At 39.0% G+C, this 13922-nt stretch overlaps 3 protein-coding genes across 6 annotated transcripts in view; 1 reads left to right on the top strand and 2 right to left on the bottom strand.

The window, feature by feature from the left end:
• Window positions 1-13922, bottom strand: part of LOC145479208 (integrator complex subunit 3-like) — a 306674-nt gene that overhangs the window by 39970 nt on the left and 252782 nt on the right. For all 4 annotated transcript variants that reach the window (XR_014048403.1, XM_081457501.1, XM_081457510.1 and 1 more), the window contains one exon: window positions 12884-13046. Coding sequence is in view for 3 of the 4 variants with exons in the window: in XM_081457501.1 (XP_081313627.1) it covers window positions 12884-13046 (163 nt within the window). In the remaining variant the exon portion in view is untranslated. The remainder of the gene's footprint in view (window positions 1-12883; window positions 13047-13922) is intronic.
• LOC145479884 (uncharacterized) overlaps window positions 1-13922 on the top strand; it is a 192565-nt gene that overhangs the window by 34994 nt on the left and 143649 nt on the right. The gene's annotated exons all lie outside the window — the stretch shown is intronic.
• LOC145463964 (uncharacterized) lies at window positions 2178-10336 on the bottom strand. Its single transcript, XM_081447765.1, has 7 exons — window positions 10169-10336; window positions 6757-6918; window positions 6196-6285; window positions 6015-6043; window positions 5442-5552; window positions 5243-5338; window positions 2178-4943 (listed from the first exon to the last, which is right to left on the bottom strand). Exons 6-7 carry the CDS (start codon window positions 5290-5292, stop codon window positions 2237-2239), a joined length of 2757 nt encoding a protein of 918 aa, XP_081303891.1. The 5' UTR covers window positions 5293-5338; window positions 5442-5552; window positions 6015-6043; window positions 6196-6285; window positions 6757-6918; window positions 10169-10336; the 3' UTR covers window positions 2178-2236.

Here is a 13922-nt window from a genome sequence, read left to right as displayed (position 1 = left end):
ATCTTCGGATTTTCCTCGGCAATCTTCGGCAATCTTCGGAAGTCTTCAGAAAACAGTCGGAGATATACGGAAAATCGTCAAAAACCTTGTTATTAGTTGCTTGGAGATATGAAATGTATCTTGCACACTCGAAGATAATTTCATATTTCCGCACAACCATGTAATATCCTCTATATATTATCATTAATTATTATTAATATCAATAATTAATTGTTATATTGTGAAAAAATACTCGATTTTGATTGTCTAAGAGCAGTGCAATTCAGCTGTAACAAAAAGTGTAACACCAGTGCAAATTACACATCATTCTTCTGGAATACGTTTGCCTGAAAAAACATAGAGGATATTACATGGTTGCGCGGAGATATGAAATTTATCTTCGAGTGTTCAAATCGATATCTCACGAGTGAGCGCAGCGAACAAGTGGGATATCGATTTGAACACGAGAAGATAAATTTCATATCTCCAAGCAACCATGTAATATTCTGTTTATTATATAAACCCACTAATTATGTTTTTGACGATTTTCCGAAGACTTCCGAAGATTCTCAAAATGTTGCCCGAAGGTCGTACGAATATTTCCGAACATTTTCCGAACTTCTCCGAAGATATCCGAAGATTGCCGAAGATTGCCAAAGATTGCCGAGGAAGATCCGAAGATGTTTCGACTTAATATCGACTTTCTTTGGCTCATTCAGCATTGAAACAGGGCAAACTTGTCAGAAAATGTTTCGAAATCGATATCTTCACTTGTGAAAATAACATGTTATTTTCACGTGTGAAAGATGACTTTTTCGCGCAAAAGATTTCCTGGTATTTCACTGATGTTTATATAATAAAACGGGAAATTTCCTAACGTCAACATTGTCAATTGACAGCTGTCAAAACAAGGTATCCGCTGACCAGTATCACATGACCATATCGCGGTCTTAGCTGTGCACCTCATCCAGTTCATGTGTCTTTTTAAGCTGACTGCTGACCAAGTTACTTTTGCCATTGAATCGCGGGCTCAACATTTTTCATGTTTATATTACTAATAAGTAATCATACATACGGTTTTTTTCGTTCAATTTGAATTAATTTGCACTTGTGAGTTTTTCAAAAAGCTGCAATTGGGTGTTTACCTATACTAACGTATGTAAATACTTATTACGAATACTAATTTATTTACTCCTACCTCCTCTCTAGCTCGTCACGCAATCTTTCGTTCCCAGGGATAAGCCTATCAGTCAAAGAACTACTTAAAAGATCGCGGTATGAGCCGAAAGAACGCCTGTTCAGAAACCAAAAATTAATTAATGGCACAACGCCAAACAGTATAATTTTCTGATGGGTGATACAAAATAGCTCTGGCTGCCGAGGACAATTTGCCAGTTTTGTACGCTTTTGTTGTTATTGGATATCCTTTTGCATGTGAGAAGTGGTCTGAATCTAAAAAAAAGGCGACGTGGAGGCAGCAGCAAGTGACGGTTTTCATGTGACGTCTTTAAATCCTAAACTGCAAATTCGAAAGGTCCCTGAGCTTTCAGTTTTTTTTTGGTATTAGATGACCTAAATAGTCGTATTTGTGAAATTTGTTTCTAACATACAGCAGTCGCGGAGGGTCGTGGGTTCAAATGTCATCTTGGACTCGAATTTTTTCTAAGTTTCCTTCGATGCCATTTTATAGCTTGTTGCAGTTTGAATGTCTGATTTTTGTGCATTGACGTCACGTTTTTCTCGCGTGCTGCAGAAACCATTGCAGGTTCAAAGATTAGTCTACCACGTGCACGTAGCGGTTACTTTTGTAGTCACGCTAAGCTCCTCTCGCCCACCCGCACACACCATCGAGTGTTAGGAGACGACAACCGCCTCCCTTCCCAACCCACCCCTCCCCTCTTATCCCATCCCGTCAAGCCCCTGTTTTGATTTGGTGTCAAGTTCGCTCGTGACTCTTATCTCGCTTTATATGCATAATATCTGCTATGCTGCAAAATTTGGCGCTTTTGCAAATCTATAACGATTTGTAACGCACAAGAAACTGATGCTGCTACCACCAAAGCAACACTCACCAAGAGCCAGACACATGTAAACTCAAAAGCATATATAATGTAAAAGTCATTACATATTAATCTGATCAACTTTTCTTGTGACATTTTTAAGTAAGGGAAAGTCTACGAAACTAAAATAACTGACAAACAATTTAAAAAATAAAATGCTGACAACTGCCGACATCTGAAGAGTACCATAAACACAGCTAATAAAGTCTTTGCTGTAAAAGTTTGATTTCGTCACTTTCTAAACTGCATTGAATGCTCACTTTGCTAGGGTCGAAGTGAGGATTCCTTGCTTTTATACAATTGGCATAAACGTGGTAATGCTTATTTTCGAAAGTCTTCTTGTACTTTCCTTGGCTTTTGATCCAGACGAAATCATGCTCCTTGTGTCGGATGCAATACTGCTCATCAATTTCTCCCCGGGTGAAGTGGTCTGGCCCATCCCTGATGTTACCATTGCATCCCGCGGCACACTTTTTGATCCGAGAACTGAGTTCGATCAGTTCAAACGGAGTAGTGATCGTTGGCCGTACAGCGGGATTTGCCGGTTTGCTGTTCTTTCGAATGGTTATGCGAAGGGGGTTGGAAGACGCTTCAGCTGTATACTGCTGGGATGTTACTACTTCTCCCAGGGTCTTTGCATTTGTGTTCTGTTTTGCCTTACTGGAAGTCATGACGTCGGGTGACTTGTTGCGACGCTTTCGTGTGGGCTTTTTAGCGCCCGCATTCTTGTTCACCGCAAATGTTGTCAATGCGGTCAAGTTGTCTTTCTTTTCTTGATTTCTGTACCATTTGAAATACCCTGAAACGTTTTTGTTACGCTCTGCTACTGCCATTGTGTGGGCACAAAGTTTTCTGGCCTTGAAGCCCAAGCAGTTGCTATCACATAGGTATCCAGAGTTAGCAACTGCTTTCACTGTGTGGGGCGTTTGCGAGGACTGACTTCTCACCAGAAAACAATTTTGCTCAAAACCCTCACGAACACCCTTTTCCTGGCAAAGCCTCTGTACTTTTTCGGTGAGCAATTTTAAATCTTTCTCCGCGAAAAAATCGGAGAGAGCGTGTAAGTCGATGGTATAATTTTTGTTGAGCTGAGTTTGGGGCGGGGCAGGGCGGTGGCTGTAGACTTTCTTGAAATTTACTGGATCGACCACAACCTTTAAATTGCTGGAGGCGAGATCGCGAGTACCAGGTTGTTCGTCAAAGAAATTAGAATTGTCTTTGACGGAGTTTTGATATTCGGGCCTTAAGATATATGGACTAGAAAGCCCCAGCAAAGTCCGCTGAACATCACGGCACTGTTTCTCAATAAGCCCTTTCAAATCGTCAACGAAAGTGGCCATGTCAGTGGCTACGAAGTCCTGCCAACGTTTAACAAACGCGTTTGCAGATTCCGGGATGTTGTTTGTCTGCACTTCGTCTCCAAACCCAGCATCGCTTGATGCTTTGGCGCTGACATGATTCCATATTTCGTCTGCCTTATATCGCCTGAAATACTTTGAAAAACAAGGCTCATCAGGTGATTCTGAAAATTCCTGTTCGTCCCATTTCTTAGTTAAAACATCCAACGTTGAGTTGTATTCTTCATAAGAACTGGCAAAAACCAAGCCACCACTGCCAAAAATATCATTTATGATATCATTCGTGAATGATTGTGACAATCGCAGTTTGCGACATTTGTCCTCGATGTTTCTTTGAGCGTGAACTTTACACAACAATGACACCGAACTTGGGAAAACTTGGGCTAGAGCTTGTCGCAGCGCTTCTTCTGAATCAGTGCAATAACCCTTTAGGCTGACTTGCAAGCCAGGTACTTGAGCGGAGAACTTTTGAAACAAGGTTAGGTACGTAGATTTATCTTTTAACATACACAACATTACAGGGCCAAGCATCACTGGGCAGGTTGGTGGATTACTGCGTTTCGTAAATAGAGTTGTGTTTCGATATGTTGTGACCAAAACAAAAAAAGGTCCGAGTTTAAAAGTGACATCTACGTACAACATAGACGTGTGTCCGTCAACCTCGTTACAGCAGAAGTTTACAATGTCTTCAACCTGTTCATCGCTAAACAAAATAACTTTGGGCGATTCATTGTCAAGGCTGTAACACCTAACAAATTTTTTTTCTTCCGTTTTCATTTTCTCAGTGATCGCCAAAATGGGATCAGCAATACGTCCTCTAGCGTCCTTTGATTTCAGATATTTTGCCTGTCTTTCATTTCTTGGTAAAGCTCCGATGGAATTACAGTTTTCAAGGTCTCCAACTTCGGTTTCGACCTCGTGGACAGCTCTCTTTAGGCCTTTGCCTTTTTCCTTCGCAGATTTTTCTAGACGGTTGCGTGTACTCTTATAAGTTCTTAAATAGGGGATACTGCACGATTTCTCGTTGCCGTGTTGCTTGACCTTTACCTCATGCTCAGGTGCACCAACGAATTCGTATTTGACGAAAACAATGTTGTGATGTTTCCCATCTGGATGGGTCACATCAACGATTGTTTTGTGCAGACTTCTGTCACTAGCATTGACAAATGGCCGGCGGCACACTAATAAGGCATCGGAGTTGTCTCCAACTTTAACCACTTTCTCCACTTTTCCTGTCTTATCGCATCTTGTGTCGTACCACTTTTTTTTGGTCTTGGTTTGAACCCAAGAGCCAAGATCGTCCGACAGCAAGTCTTCACCGTGTTCGAGCGCATCAAGATTAATCAAAAATCGGACGTTGTGCTTAATTCCAACGGGATTTGAGGTTGCAATATATTCCTTGTAATATTGCTCAGCGTTAAGCAAAAGCGGAACAACTGAATCATTAGACCCAGTCTTGTCGAGGAGACTGTTTGGTAAACTCGGTAGCGATTTTCTGCCCAAGTAAAATCTGACATTCTCTGATTTAGAGACTTCACTTTTAATGCTGTGGAGTGAAACAAAAAAGAAGAAATGAATGGTGTATATTGAGTATACTTTTTCAGTATTAATCTACTAATAATATACATCCAGAAATTTCTCGAATCTGATTGGCTTAGAGAAATGCAGTCTTTAGTAAATTCAATGCAGAAATGAGGAAATTCAGTGCAAAAAACAAACGCGGCATCCTGATTGGTTAATAAACAAAGGCAGCCACAGGGGGCCAATCAAACTCTATAGTCTGACACTGATAGAAAACAGTTATCAAAGCTACTGAGCTCGTCGTCTAGTAAAAAAAATGTTTACCTGTTTTCTTCAACGTCAACATTTTCTTCCGATTGGCCACTTTCCGACATCTGCAGCTGACCTTTGGGTAGATTTTTATCTGTAACAGTTTCTGTACTAAAAAGGAAAAAGGCAATAAATAAATATAACAGCTACAATCGAGGTAGGCAATGACCTATGAATGACTTTTTCTGATGGTTTTATCAGTCAATGAACTCACAGCTTTTCCGCGTCAGATCCCTCTTCAGTATCATCTTCATCTGCATCTACGATCACATTGCCCTTGGGTGTGGCCTCTCCCTGTCTCTCCTTGTATTTACGCTGTTTGGAACTGCAGATAAATTGAAATTTTTAAAACACTCTCTTCAGTTAATTTCCATTACACATTTTGAAATCCCACACCTTTCAACTCGTAATTCAATTTCGTGAATGATAAAAGCAAATTCATATTAACCCACGGGACGTACAAGCGGGGATGCTATCTGGCCATGGGGATGCTACCCCCCCTGAAGTTTTTCGAAGTTTTGAAATAGGATTAAAGACTGGCGGATCCAAGATGGCAGCTCTAATGACGTCAAAACCAACAAAAAATTACGTCCCAATAGACGTGCTACTGTGCCCTAAAAGAGGTAAAACCTTATGAAAACCCTATGAGCGGGGGGGGGGGGGCCTCCACTCTCCTCCTGTACGACGTGGGAGTATGGATTTGCTTGTACGTCCGAGGGTTAATGTCTGAAGCCACTGACATGAAAGTAATTTAAATAGATGAGACCTTAGTTTCTATAAAACTTACATCGATGCAGCGTCAGAAGAGCCTTGTCCCTAAGAGGTAAAAGATAAAATAAATATAAATGGGATAATTCTTACGAAGAGCACAATCGTTCAGTAATTTTATAACATCCATGTTATGGTCACTAGATAGCAGTCGAAACAAGGTATCATCAAACTGGCGTCACTCAAACTCCAAAGGCTACCTTAATTTTGCTAGGACCTCCTCTTGAACTCTCCTTGCGTCTCACTCTGCTTTCTGTGTAAGCTGAGATCCGGCTCAGATTTATCGCATGCTGAAAATGGATACAATTATAGCATGGTTATACTGACAATTCGGCTAATCAACATACAAACGGAATACCATGTTGGAGTTCTAGCAGTTGCACTCTTATAAGGCGTTTCCATACTGTGCTCTCTAAGTTTCTGTGAATCATTTTGACGGATAACTCGAGTACGGAATAACGTACAGACCTGACGCTTGGACAAGTTGTTTATATATTCGTTTTCTACAACCTGTAATAGTTGACTTAATAGTTTTAGATTTATTTTTTTCTCGGCGTGACGTTGGCGTGACAGTGAAACCCACCTATTGGCATGATGCATCTTAGCCTTAGCCTTAGGAATCGATAGAGAACAGGAACTGTGATTTGCCAGTCCAAGAGTACACTTAATTCATCAAATGAACCATTCCAAAACAAACGGACACGCACACAAAAGCCCCTGGATGTGCATGGGCTGTAAAAGGGTTACGTCATAAAACCAACCTGTTCATCACTGTCAGATTCCCCACTTGATATTAAAATGCAATTCTCTTCATGCGCAGGAGCAACTTTGGAGTTTTTATTTTTACTCTTGCTCTTCACTTCCTTTCCTTTTCTTTTTTTAGCTGGTGAGGCATCGATGCAGATTGTGACAGGAGAAAGAGGCTGAAATAAATAAGTCATAAGTTTTAGTGCTTGTGGTATTTATTGTCACCCGTGCCTTTGTCGTTTTACCCTATGAAAACCGTAACATCAAAGAATTGAAGCCAGACGAGAGCATTAAATCTCTTTGACACTTCCTTGAATTTTGAGAACACTTTACTTTCTTTTTTTGATATTGAGTAGAAGGCTTCCATACTTCAGAAATAGATTGCTTATGAAGGTTAACGGCAGCTTACATCTTTGATATTCGACATCCATGTCATTACTAGAGGATAATACATAGTTGCGCGGAGATATCGGATTTGAACACGAGAAGATAAATTCCATGTCTCAAAGCAACCATGTAATGCTCTGTTTATTATATAAACCTACTACGACGTTTCTGACAATTTTCCAAAGATTTTCAACCATTTTCCGAAGATTTCCGAAAATTTTCAAAATGTTGTCCGAAGGTTTTACGAGTCATTCCAAACATTTTCCGAAAATTTCCGAAGGTTTCCGAAGATTACCGAAGATTGCCGAGGAAGATCCGAAGATGTTTCGACTTAATATCGACTTATTTAGCTTCATTGAGCATTGAAACATGGCAAACTCTGCGAGCTGATTGGTCAAAAATGATATCAGACGTGTGGATATCATTTTTACCCACACGTGTGACCCTATTTTTCTCGATTTGCTACTACTTGAAGTTTACCGCTGACTAAGTAATGGTTTGCATTGGATCGTGGGCTCCATTCGTATATTTTTCTGTTAACCGTCAGTAAATATTCGGATTTACAAAAAGGGCAAACTAAATAACAGGTGAGCTCCACTTTTAGATTATTTAATACCCCTACCCCTTTTCCCACACCCACCCCCACTTTCAGGGTCTGGACAAGGGTATTCTTGGCTTGCACTGTCACGCAATAAAACAGAATAAAAAAATAATTCGAAAACCATTCGATAGATAAAGTCGAGAAATTGTGTTATTATGGGAGATTAATAAAGAAGTCACTTCTCCAAGTTTGAAGTCTGTGTGTTTTTCGTAACTTCAGATATTGGTCGAAATATTTTGGACAAATTTATAGAGCACAGTATGGAGCAGCCATATTGGTGTACCATTGTGGTACACCAACATGGCGGCCGCAAAATAGTGTAATCATCTTTAACCTACTTTGGCTATCTAGACGACTGTTTATCTGTACTGAAGAAACAGGCATTTGCACAAGCACTATTCCTAATACTTTAACTTCTAAAATGGCTAGATATCACGAGATAAGAATATGTTTTTTTGACGAACGCGTTCGCAGCTTTATGTCACGCACCGCCACAACTCTGAAATTAAAACTGCGCTGGTTTCCAGATGAAGCAGGCTACTCAGCTGAAAAGGTGTACACAAATATCAATTTACCCCCTCTCATGGCTAATGGGGATAAAAACATTATTGGCTCATTAATTTTGGGTTTAAGATAACGATGACGTCACGTGCAAGCCAAGAATTTTCGGGATCCGGGATTTTACCAACATACATTGCGTGATTAAAGAGAACGCAAAATATCTTGACGGGATTTGGGATTTGACTGCGCTCCGAGGAGTGGAATAAACTAAAATTTCGGGACTGTTAGCCTTCCGTCAAGAATTCAGGAAGTCGTCACAACGTAAATAATAAATAATAATAATAAATAATTAACTTATATTGCGCAATTATCAATTAAAAAATTTTCAATTGCGCATTACAATATAAAGCTAAAAATTTAAAATTTACAATTCACAATTAAAAAGCTTTAGAAAATAAAAAGGTCTTGATGGCTTTCTTGAAGCTTTGTACTGATGCCATGTTTCTTATTTCACTTGGAAGATCGTTCCATAATTTAGGGGCGGCCACATGAAAAGAGCGATCCCCAAGCGTAGCGAGCGATTTACATGGGCTATAATTAAGGCGTAAACCATTGTTGGAACGCAGGTAATGTCTTCCAGCAGATTCTCTAACGGAAATAAGTTCACTTATGTAGGCTGGAGCAAGACCATGTACAGCTTTAAAAGTAATCAACAAAATGGACGTTCAAGCAGCGAACGCAAATCAACCGGGCGAGCACGTGGAGTCTATTTCAGAAGATACAATGTAAGACGCGGTAAAAACTGTTCCTGCAAATTTCAATTGTACTCTTGCATCTTACCGAGGTATGAAATTTACTACTTTTTCTGCATACGTAAGTTCAAAATTCTAAGAAACGAGATTTGGAAAAAGCCATTTAAAAACGCGGGATGCAGGAATTTCGTAAAAAAGGAGCGGGCCCCAGTAGCTCACCGACAAAACAGGGAATATGCGAAAAAAAAAAATCAACAACGTGCAGAGAAAGAGAAAGAGCAGCGCTTACAAATAAGCGAAGCAAAATAAAACAAAACAAAACACTTATAACCATAAAGGCAGTTTACAAGTTAAGCTTCACTATCTAAATTACCCCGACCTGCTCCCGTACTGGCCTCGTAGCTCAGTCGGGGTCAAGTTTTTTTTTTCGTTCCGTGGGAACCCTCCCAAAACTCCTTTTAAAGGGTAGTAACCCCAGGGGCTTTGGCGTATCGGCAGTATTGCCGACTACCGGCACCATAAAACTCACCAACACCATTTAATTGCTATAAGTTAACCTTCTCTATCGCCGAATCATACAGCAATGTCGTAAACGTAACATGTCAACTGGGTTTAATCCTGATTTGTTTGTCTGTTTGTTTTGATTATTTTTTTTGAGAGAGATTTTTTCGTGAAATTTGCCGCTCCCATTTTTGCGGAATTAGGTTTCTGCGAAGAAAAGGCGCGTGTAAATTCAGAAATGATTTGTTCGACTAAAGTTTTTTCCAGGAAACACTGGAATGGTTTTGATGACACAATTAAATCACGTTTCTTGCATTTTTGACATATTTAGATGTAAAGAAGCAATTGAAGTTCTAATTGAGTATTTGATCTCTTTACTAACGGACGGAAAAATTCTACTTAATCGCAGCGCGCTAATGTATCCGAAACCATTATTAAATAAAGAAATAAACTAAAAATTGATATAATCGATTATAACTGATGCATATCGCGGGATATCGAAACAGATTGGACTCGCTGGGCCGGCCGGCATGAGCGGACACGATGGTTTTCTAAAACAAATGATTTCACGAACCCATAAAGGAAAGAATCATTCGGAAGTTTGATTTTGCTATTCAAAAATAAAGGGATAAGTTGCGCGATAACAAACAAAACATTTTCTGAGAAATGGCTAATAGAACTGACCTTTCCACGTGGACAGTTTCCAAATCCTGGTGTAGGCTTCGTCAACTTCAAGCTCTCGCCAGAGTCACTCTGATCACTCGTTCCACCAGACTGAAAGTAGAAAAAAGTGTTGACGAAGTGGGTCACTAGATAATTTTTCGTGGAAGACTTTTGTAGTAACAAATAAAATCAAATGGTAACAAACTTATGTACCTGGCAAGACTGGAGTAAAGCAATTGCTGTGGCCTCTGCATCCCCTTCTTTTTGGTACTCGGACCATTTGTCACTTGGAGAAGGGCATCCCCTGACAATACTAGCGTACGAAAGAGGCGATTTGTCTTCGGATGAAGAAGCCATTTTCCAAAATTATAAAAAACTTTGCAAGTAAAGTCTATCCGAAGCGAAGCTTTGTGTTAGTCACGTTGTGTGCTATTATGTTACATAAACAATCGGAATAACATGGTGTCAACTGAAACTGTCTTGTTTCCTTAGGAAATTTTGAAAAAAAGCAGAACACTGCCTGTCAGTTGCTCATTCATTAAGAGACTTATGCTGTGTTTACGCTTGAGCATTTTATCGAGGTATTGGAGTTAACTTACATAGGTAAATATTTTGTGCATGTGAACGCCAACTAATTCCACGGAAAACGCCGCCCGAGAAAATAGAAAGTTAACAAATTATTTAGTACTATTTAACCCTCAGGCATGGTTAAGGTCAGTAACCAAGGTTGAGATGACAGATATACCCGCTTGCGGTCGCATAGTATTTCACATCCCGTGGTGACCAGATTGCGTCAGTCTCATTCGATCACGTTTTCATTGTTTCCACGTTTTTTACCTAACTATCAATCTGGTCTCCTTCTTTGCCAAATCCGGACCAACCACTAGGACAATGTAATCAACGAAATTTCTTGGTTAAAGGGATTTAAACCAGAATTGGTTTCTTGGTTTAACTTGCCATGTTTTTGTATGTCCAGCGCGCATTGTATTTTAAAGAGAAATTGGGCTCGACTTCTTGAGGTGTTGCAAAAGCAAGAGCCGCTGAAATCTTGAGACCTGAGTTTGCAGCTCAAAAACAATAAAATAAAACGTGAGGACTACAATAGTTTTTCTTTTTCTTTGGCCGCAATTCAATTTGATGGTTATCGTGATCGATGACAGATCGGCTATTTAAGCCAGTATAAACACAGTACTAATGTACTATCTTTAACATCTTACAGCTGTACTTCCACTACAAAGGACTTAAATCAACTTCTCTACAATAAATACGAGGTTCGTTGAGGCTACCAAGGCAAACACTCGATAGTTCATTGATAAGTTGGGACCCCGGAAAAAAAACCCTGCTGTTGGTTCAAGTTTTCCTTATGCAGTAATTAATGATAATATATAGAGGACTATAGAGGATATTACATGGTTGTGCAGAAATATGAAATTATCTTCGAGTGTGCAAGATACATTTCATATCTCCAAGCCAATAACAAAGTTTTTGACGATTTTCCGTACATCTCCGACTGTTTTCCGAAGATTTCCGAAGATTTTCAAAATGTTGTCCAATCATTTTCCGAACTTTTCCAAACTTTTCCGAAGACTTCCGAAGTTTGCCGAAGATTGCCGAGGAAAATCCGAAGATGTTTCGACTTAATATCGATAACCTTGAATTATTTATTATAATTTATTAATTAATAATTAATAATAATAACAACAGTCTGAAAAAAAATTTAAAAAAAATAAAAATTAAAAAAAAATAAAAATTTACGGGGGTAGCCCATAGGGTAGCCCACAGGGTAGCCCATAGGCTGGCCCATGGGCTAGCCCATGGGCCTAGGCCCAGGTTTTGTCCACACCCGTAATGTACTTATAGCCAGAGTTCTTGTACAAATACTCAGCATTCTGGCTACGTAAAAATTGGGTCTAGGGCAAAACATATCAACAAAGCTACCTCCGACTCTGGCTTTTTTTTGCTCTTGCCCATAGTTTTGTGCAAGCAGACCTTACTTGTTCGCACTTTACTGTGGAAATGCTTGTTATACAGGTTAATGGTTAGGTTGTGTTCCGATTTTCAAGTGCTATATACAGGCCCACAACACCATGGAGACCCACTCTGATGGGCACCTCACTCCAGTCAAGGAGGAACTCTTAGGAATGAGGCAGTTATTGTTTAACTGCCGTTACGAAGTTCTTTACTTTTTAATCGTCTTAATCCATTAGCTGTCAAAAGCACTGTTAAAATGGAAAAAAATGTATTTTCTGTTCTGTTCATTGCTTTTAAAATACATGTATCAATATTTAGCCAAAGCTGTAACAAGAAGTGCTAGCAAACCGGGACGTTAATTAATAACTTTTTTGTTTCAGAGGAAATGAAGTAAAACTGCTTTTTGAACCAAAAAAAGATTCTCTATTTAAAAAAAAGTGACATTCCCCATGTTATATGCGATTTGTGTCAAGTTTTAAAAGGTCGAGTCCAATCGTGAAAAACTTTCTATTTTTTAGGCGATTTGTTCCTCAAACTCAGAGAAATAATCAAATACAAGTTTTCTGTTTTTTGCTGCATCAGCCTTTTCTTACTATCCAGTCCTATTTTGTTTTGTGGTTTACAGTACTACGCCTCTTTTACTACCTTTTTTTCTTTCTAAGCGTACTAGTGCTTCAAGAAACAAGAACAACAATACTTACATTTACAGTTCTCACTCTGTTGTGCACCTGATCATTAATGACATAACAGACTAAAAAGACTTACGCAACACTTTTCATGAGGATAAGTAAGTTTGATAACGCCTCTGCATGCTGATCTTGCTTCAGTGAAGGAAGAATGTTAACAAAAGACTCCAACAATACATCTTCAGCTTGTATCAAGTGCCACACACACTGTTGCTCAAAAGATTCCCATTCTAGAGTGCTTTCTGGATACAAATGAAACCAGCAAATAATTAAGAATAACACATTAATTTTATAATACCCACTAGCAGACTCAAACGTACCAATTTACAAAAACAAGAAATTAACTAAGCTTTTTCCTAGAAATGTGTAAAGAAGTTGCAAAATGTGCACTTTATTACAAGGGTTCAATTATTTTTAACTCTTACATTTTTAGTGTTTTAAGCATTTAGATGAAAAAAAAGTTAAAATAATAAGAGTACCTGGCTGCCCGAAATAACCTTAATGGGGTAATAAGACTGGGCAGCCATCCTTAGTGAATTAAAGTAATTATTTATTTGGGCCAAATAAGAAGAGAAAATAAGAAAAAGACATGCAAGAGTACATACACACACAAAGACTAATTATCCATACAGATGTAGTGAAAAAAAGTTGGATGAATATTCACCAATGTTCACTGAACCGGAGGCAAATAATTGTTTTCGTATAATTTTCAGAGGTGAATATCAAGGACTACAAAATAACGGACTAAAAGATAAAAACACAGATGCTGTATTATTGTTCGTTCGCATACACATGAAGCTGTAGTTTTGTACATGTACATCGATTGTGAATCAATTTACTTATCGAATTCGGTAGTAAAACAAACAAGCAAGACACTATGAAAAACAAATTCATCCAGTACCCAGTACTCAGCTCGGAGGATTACATTGCTGATGAACACCAGATCTTCTTCAGTCATCTGAAAATTGCTGTTATAAGCCTCTCCTTCCAGGGTGAGATGAAATTCAAAAACTCTGCTTGCCCTTTGGGCAAGCTGTAATTTCATCTTACTAGCCAAATCTCTGGGGAGCTAGCCCGAAATTATTTTATTAAAAATAACGATAATTAAACCAATTTAA

The sequence above is a fragment of the Orbicella franksi genome, chromosome 1 (assembly GCF_964199315.1).
Source record: "Orbicella franksi chromosome 1, jaOrbFran1.1, whole genome shotgun sequence".
Classification (NCBI taxonomy): domain Eukaryota; kingdom Metazoa; phylum Cnidaria; class Anthozoa; order Scleractinia; family Merulinidae; genus Orbicella; species Orbicella franksi.
This window is presented reverse-complemented; position numbering and strand designations above follow the sequence as displayed.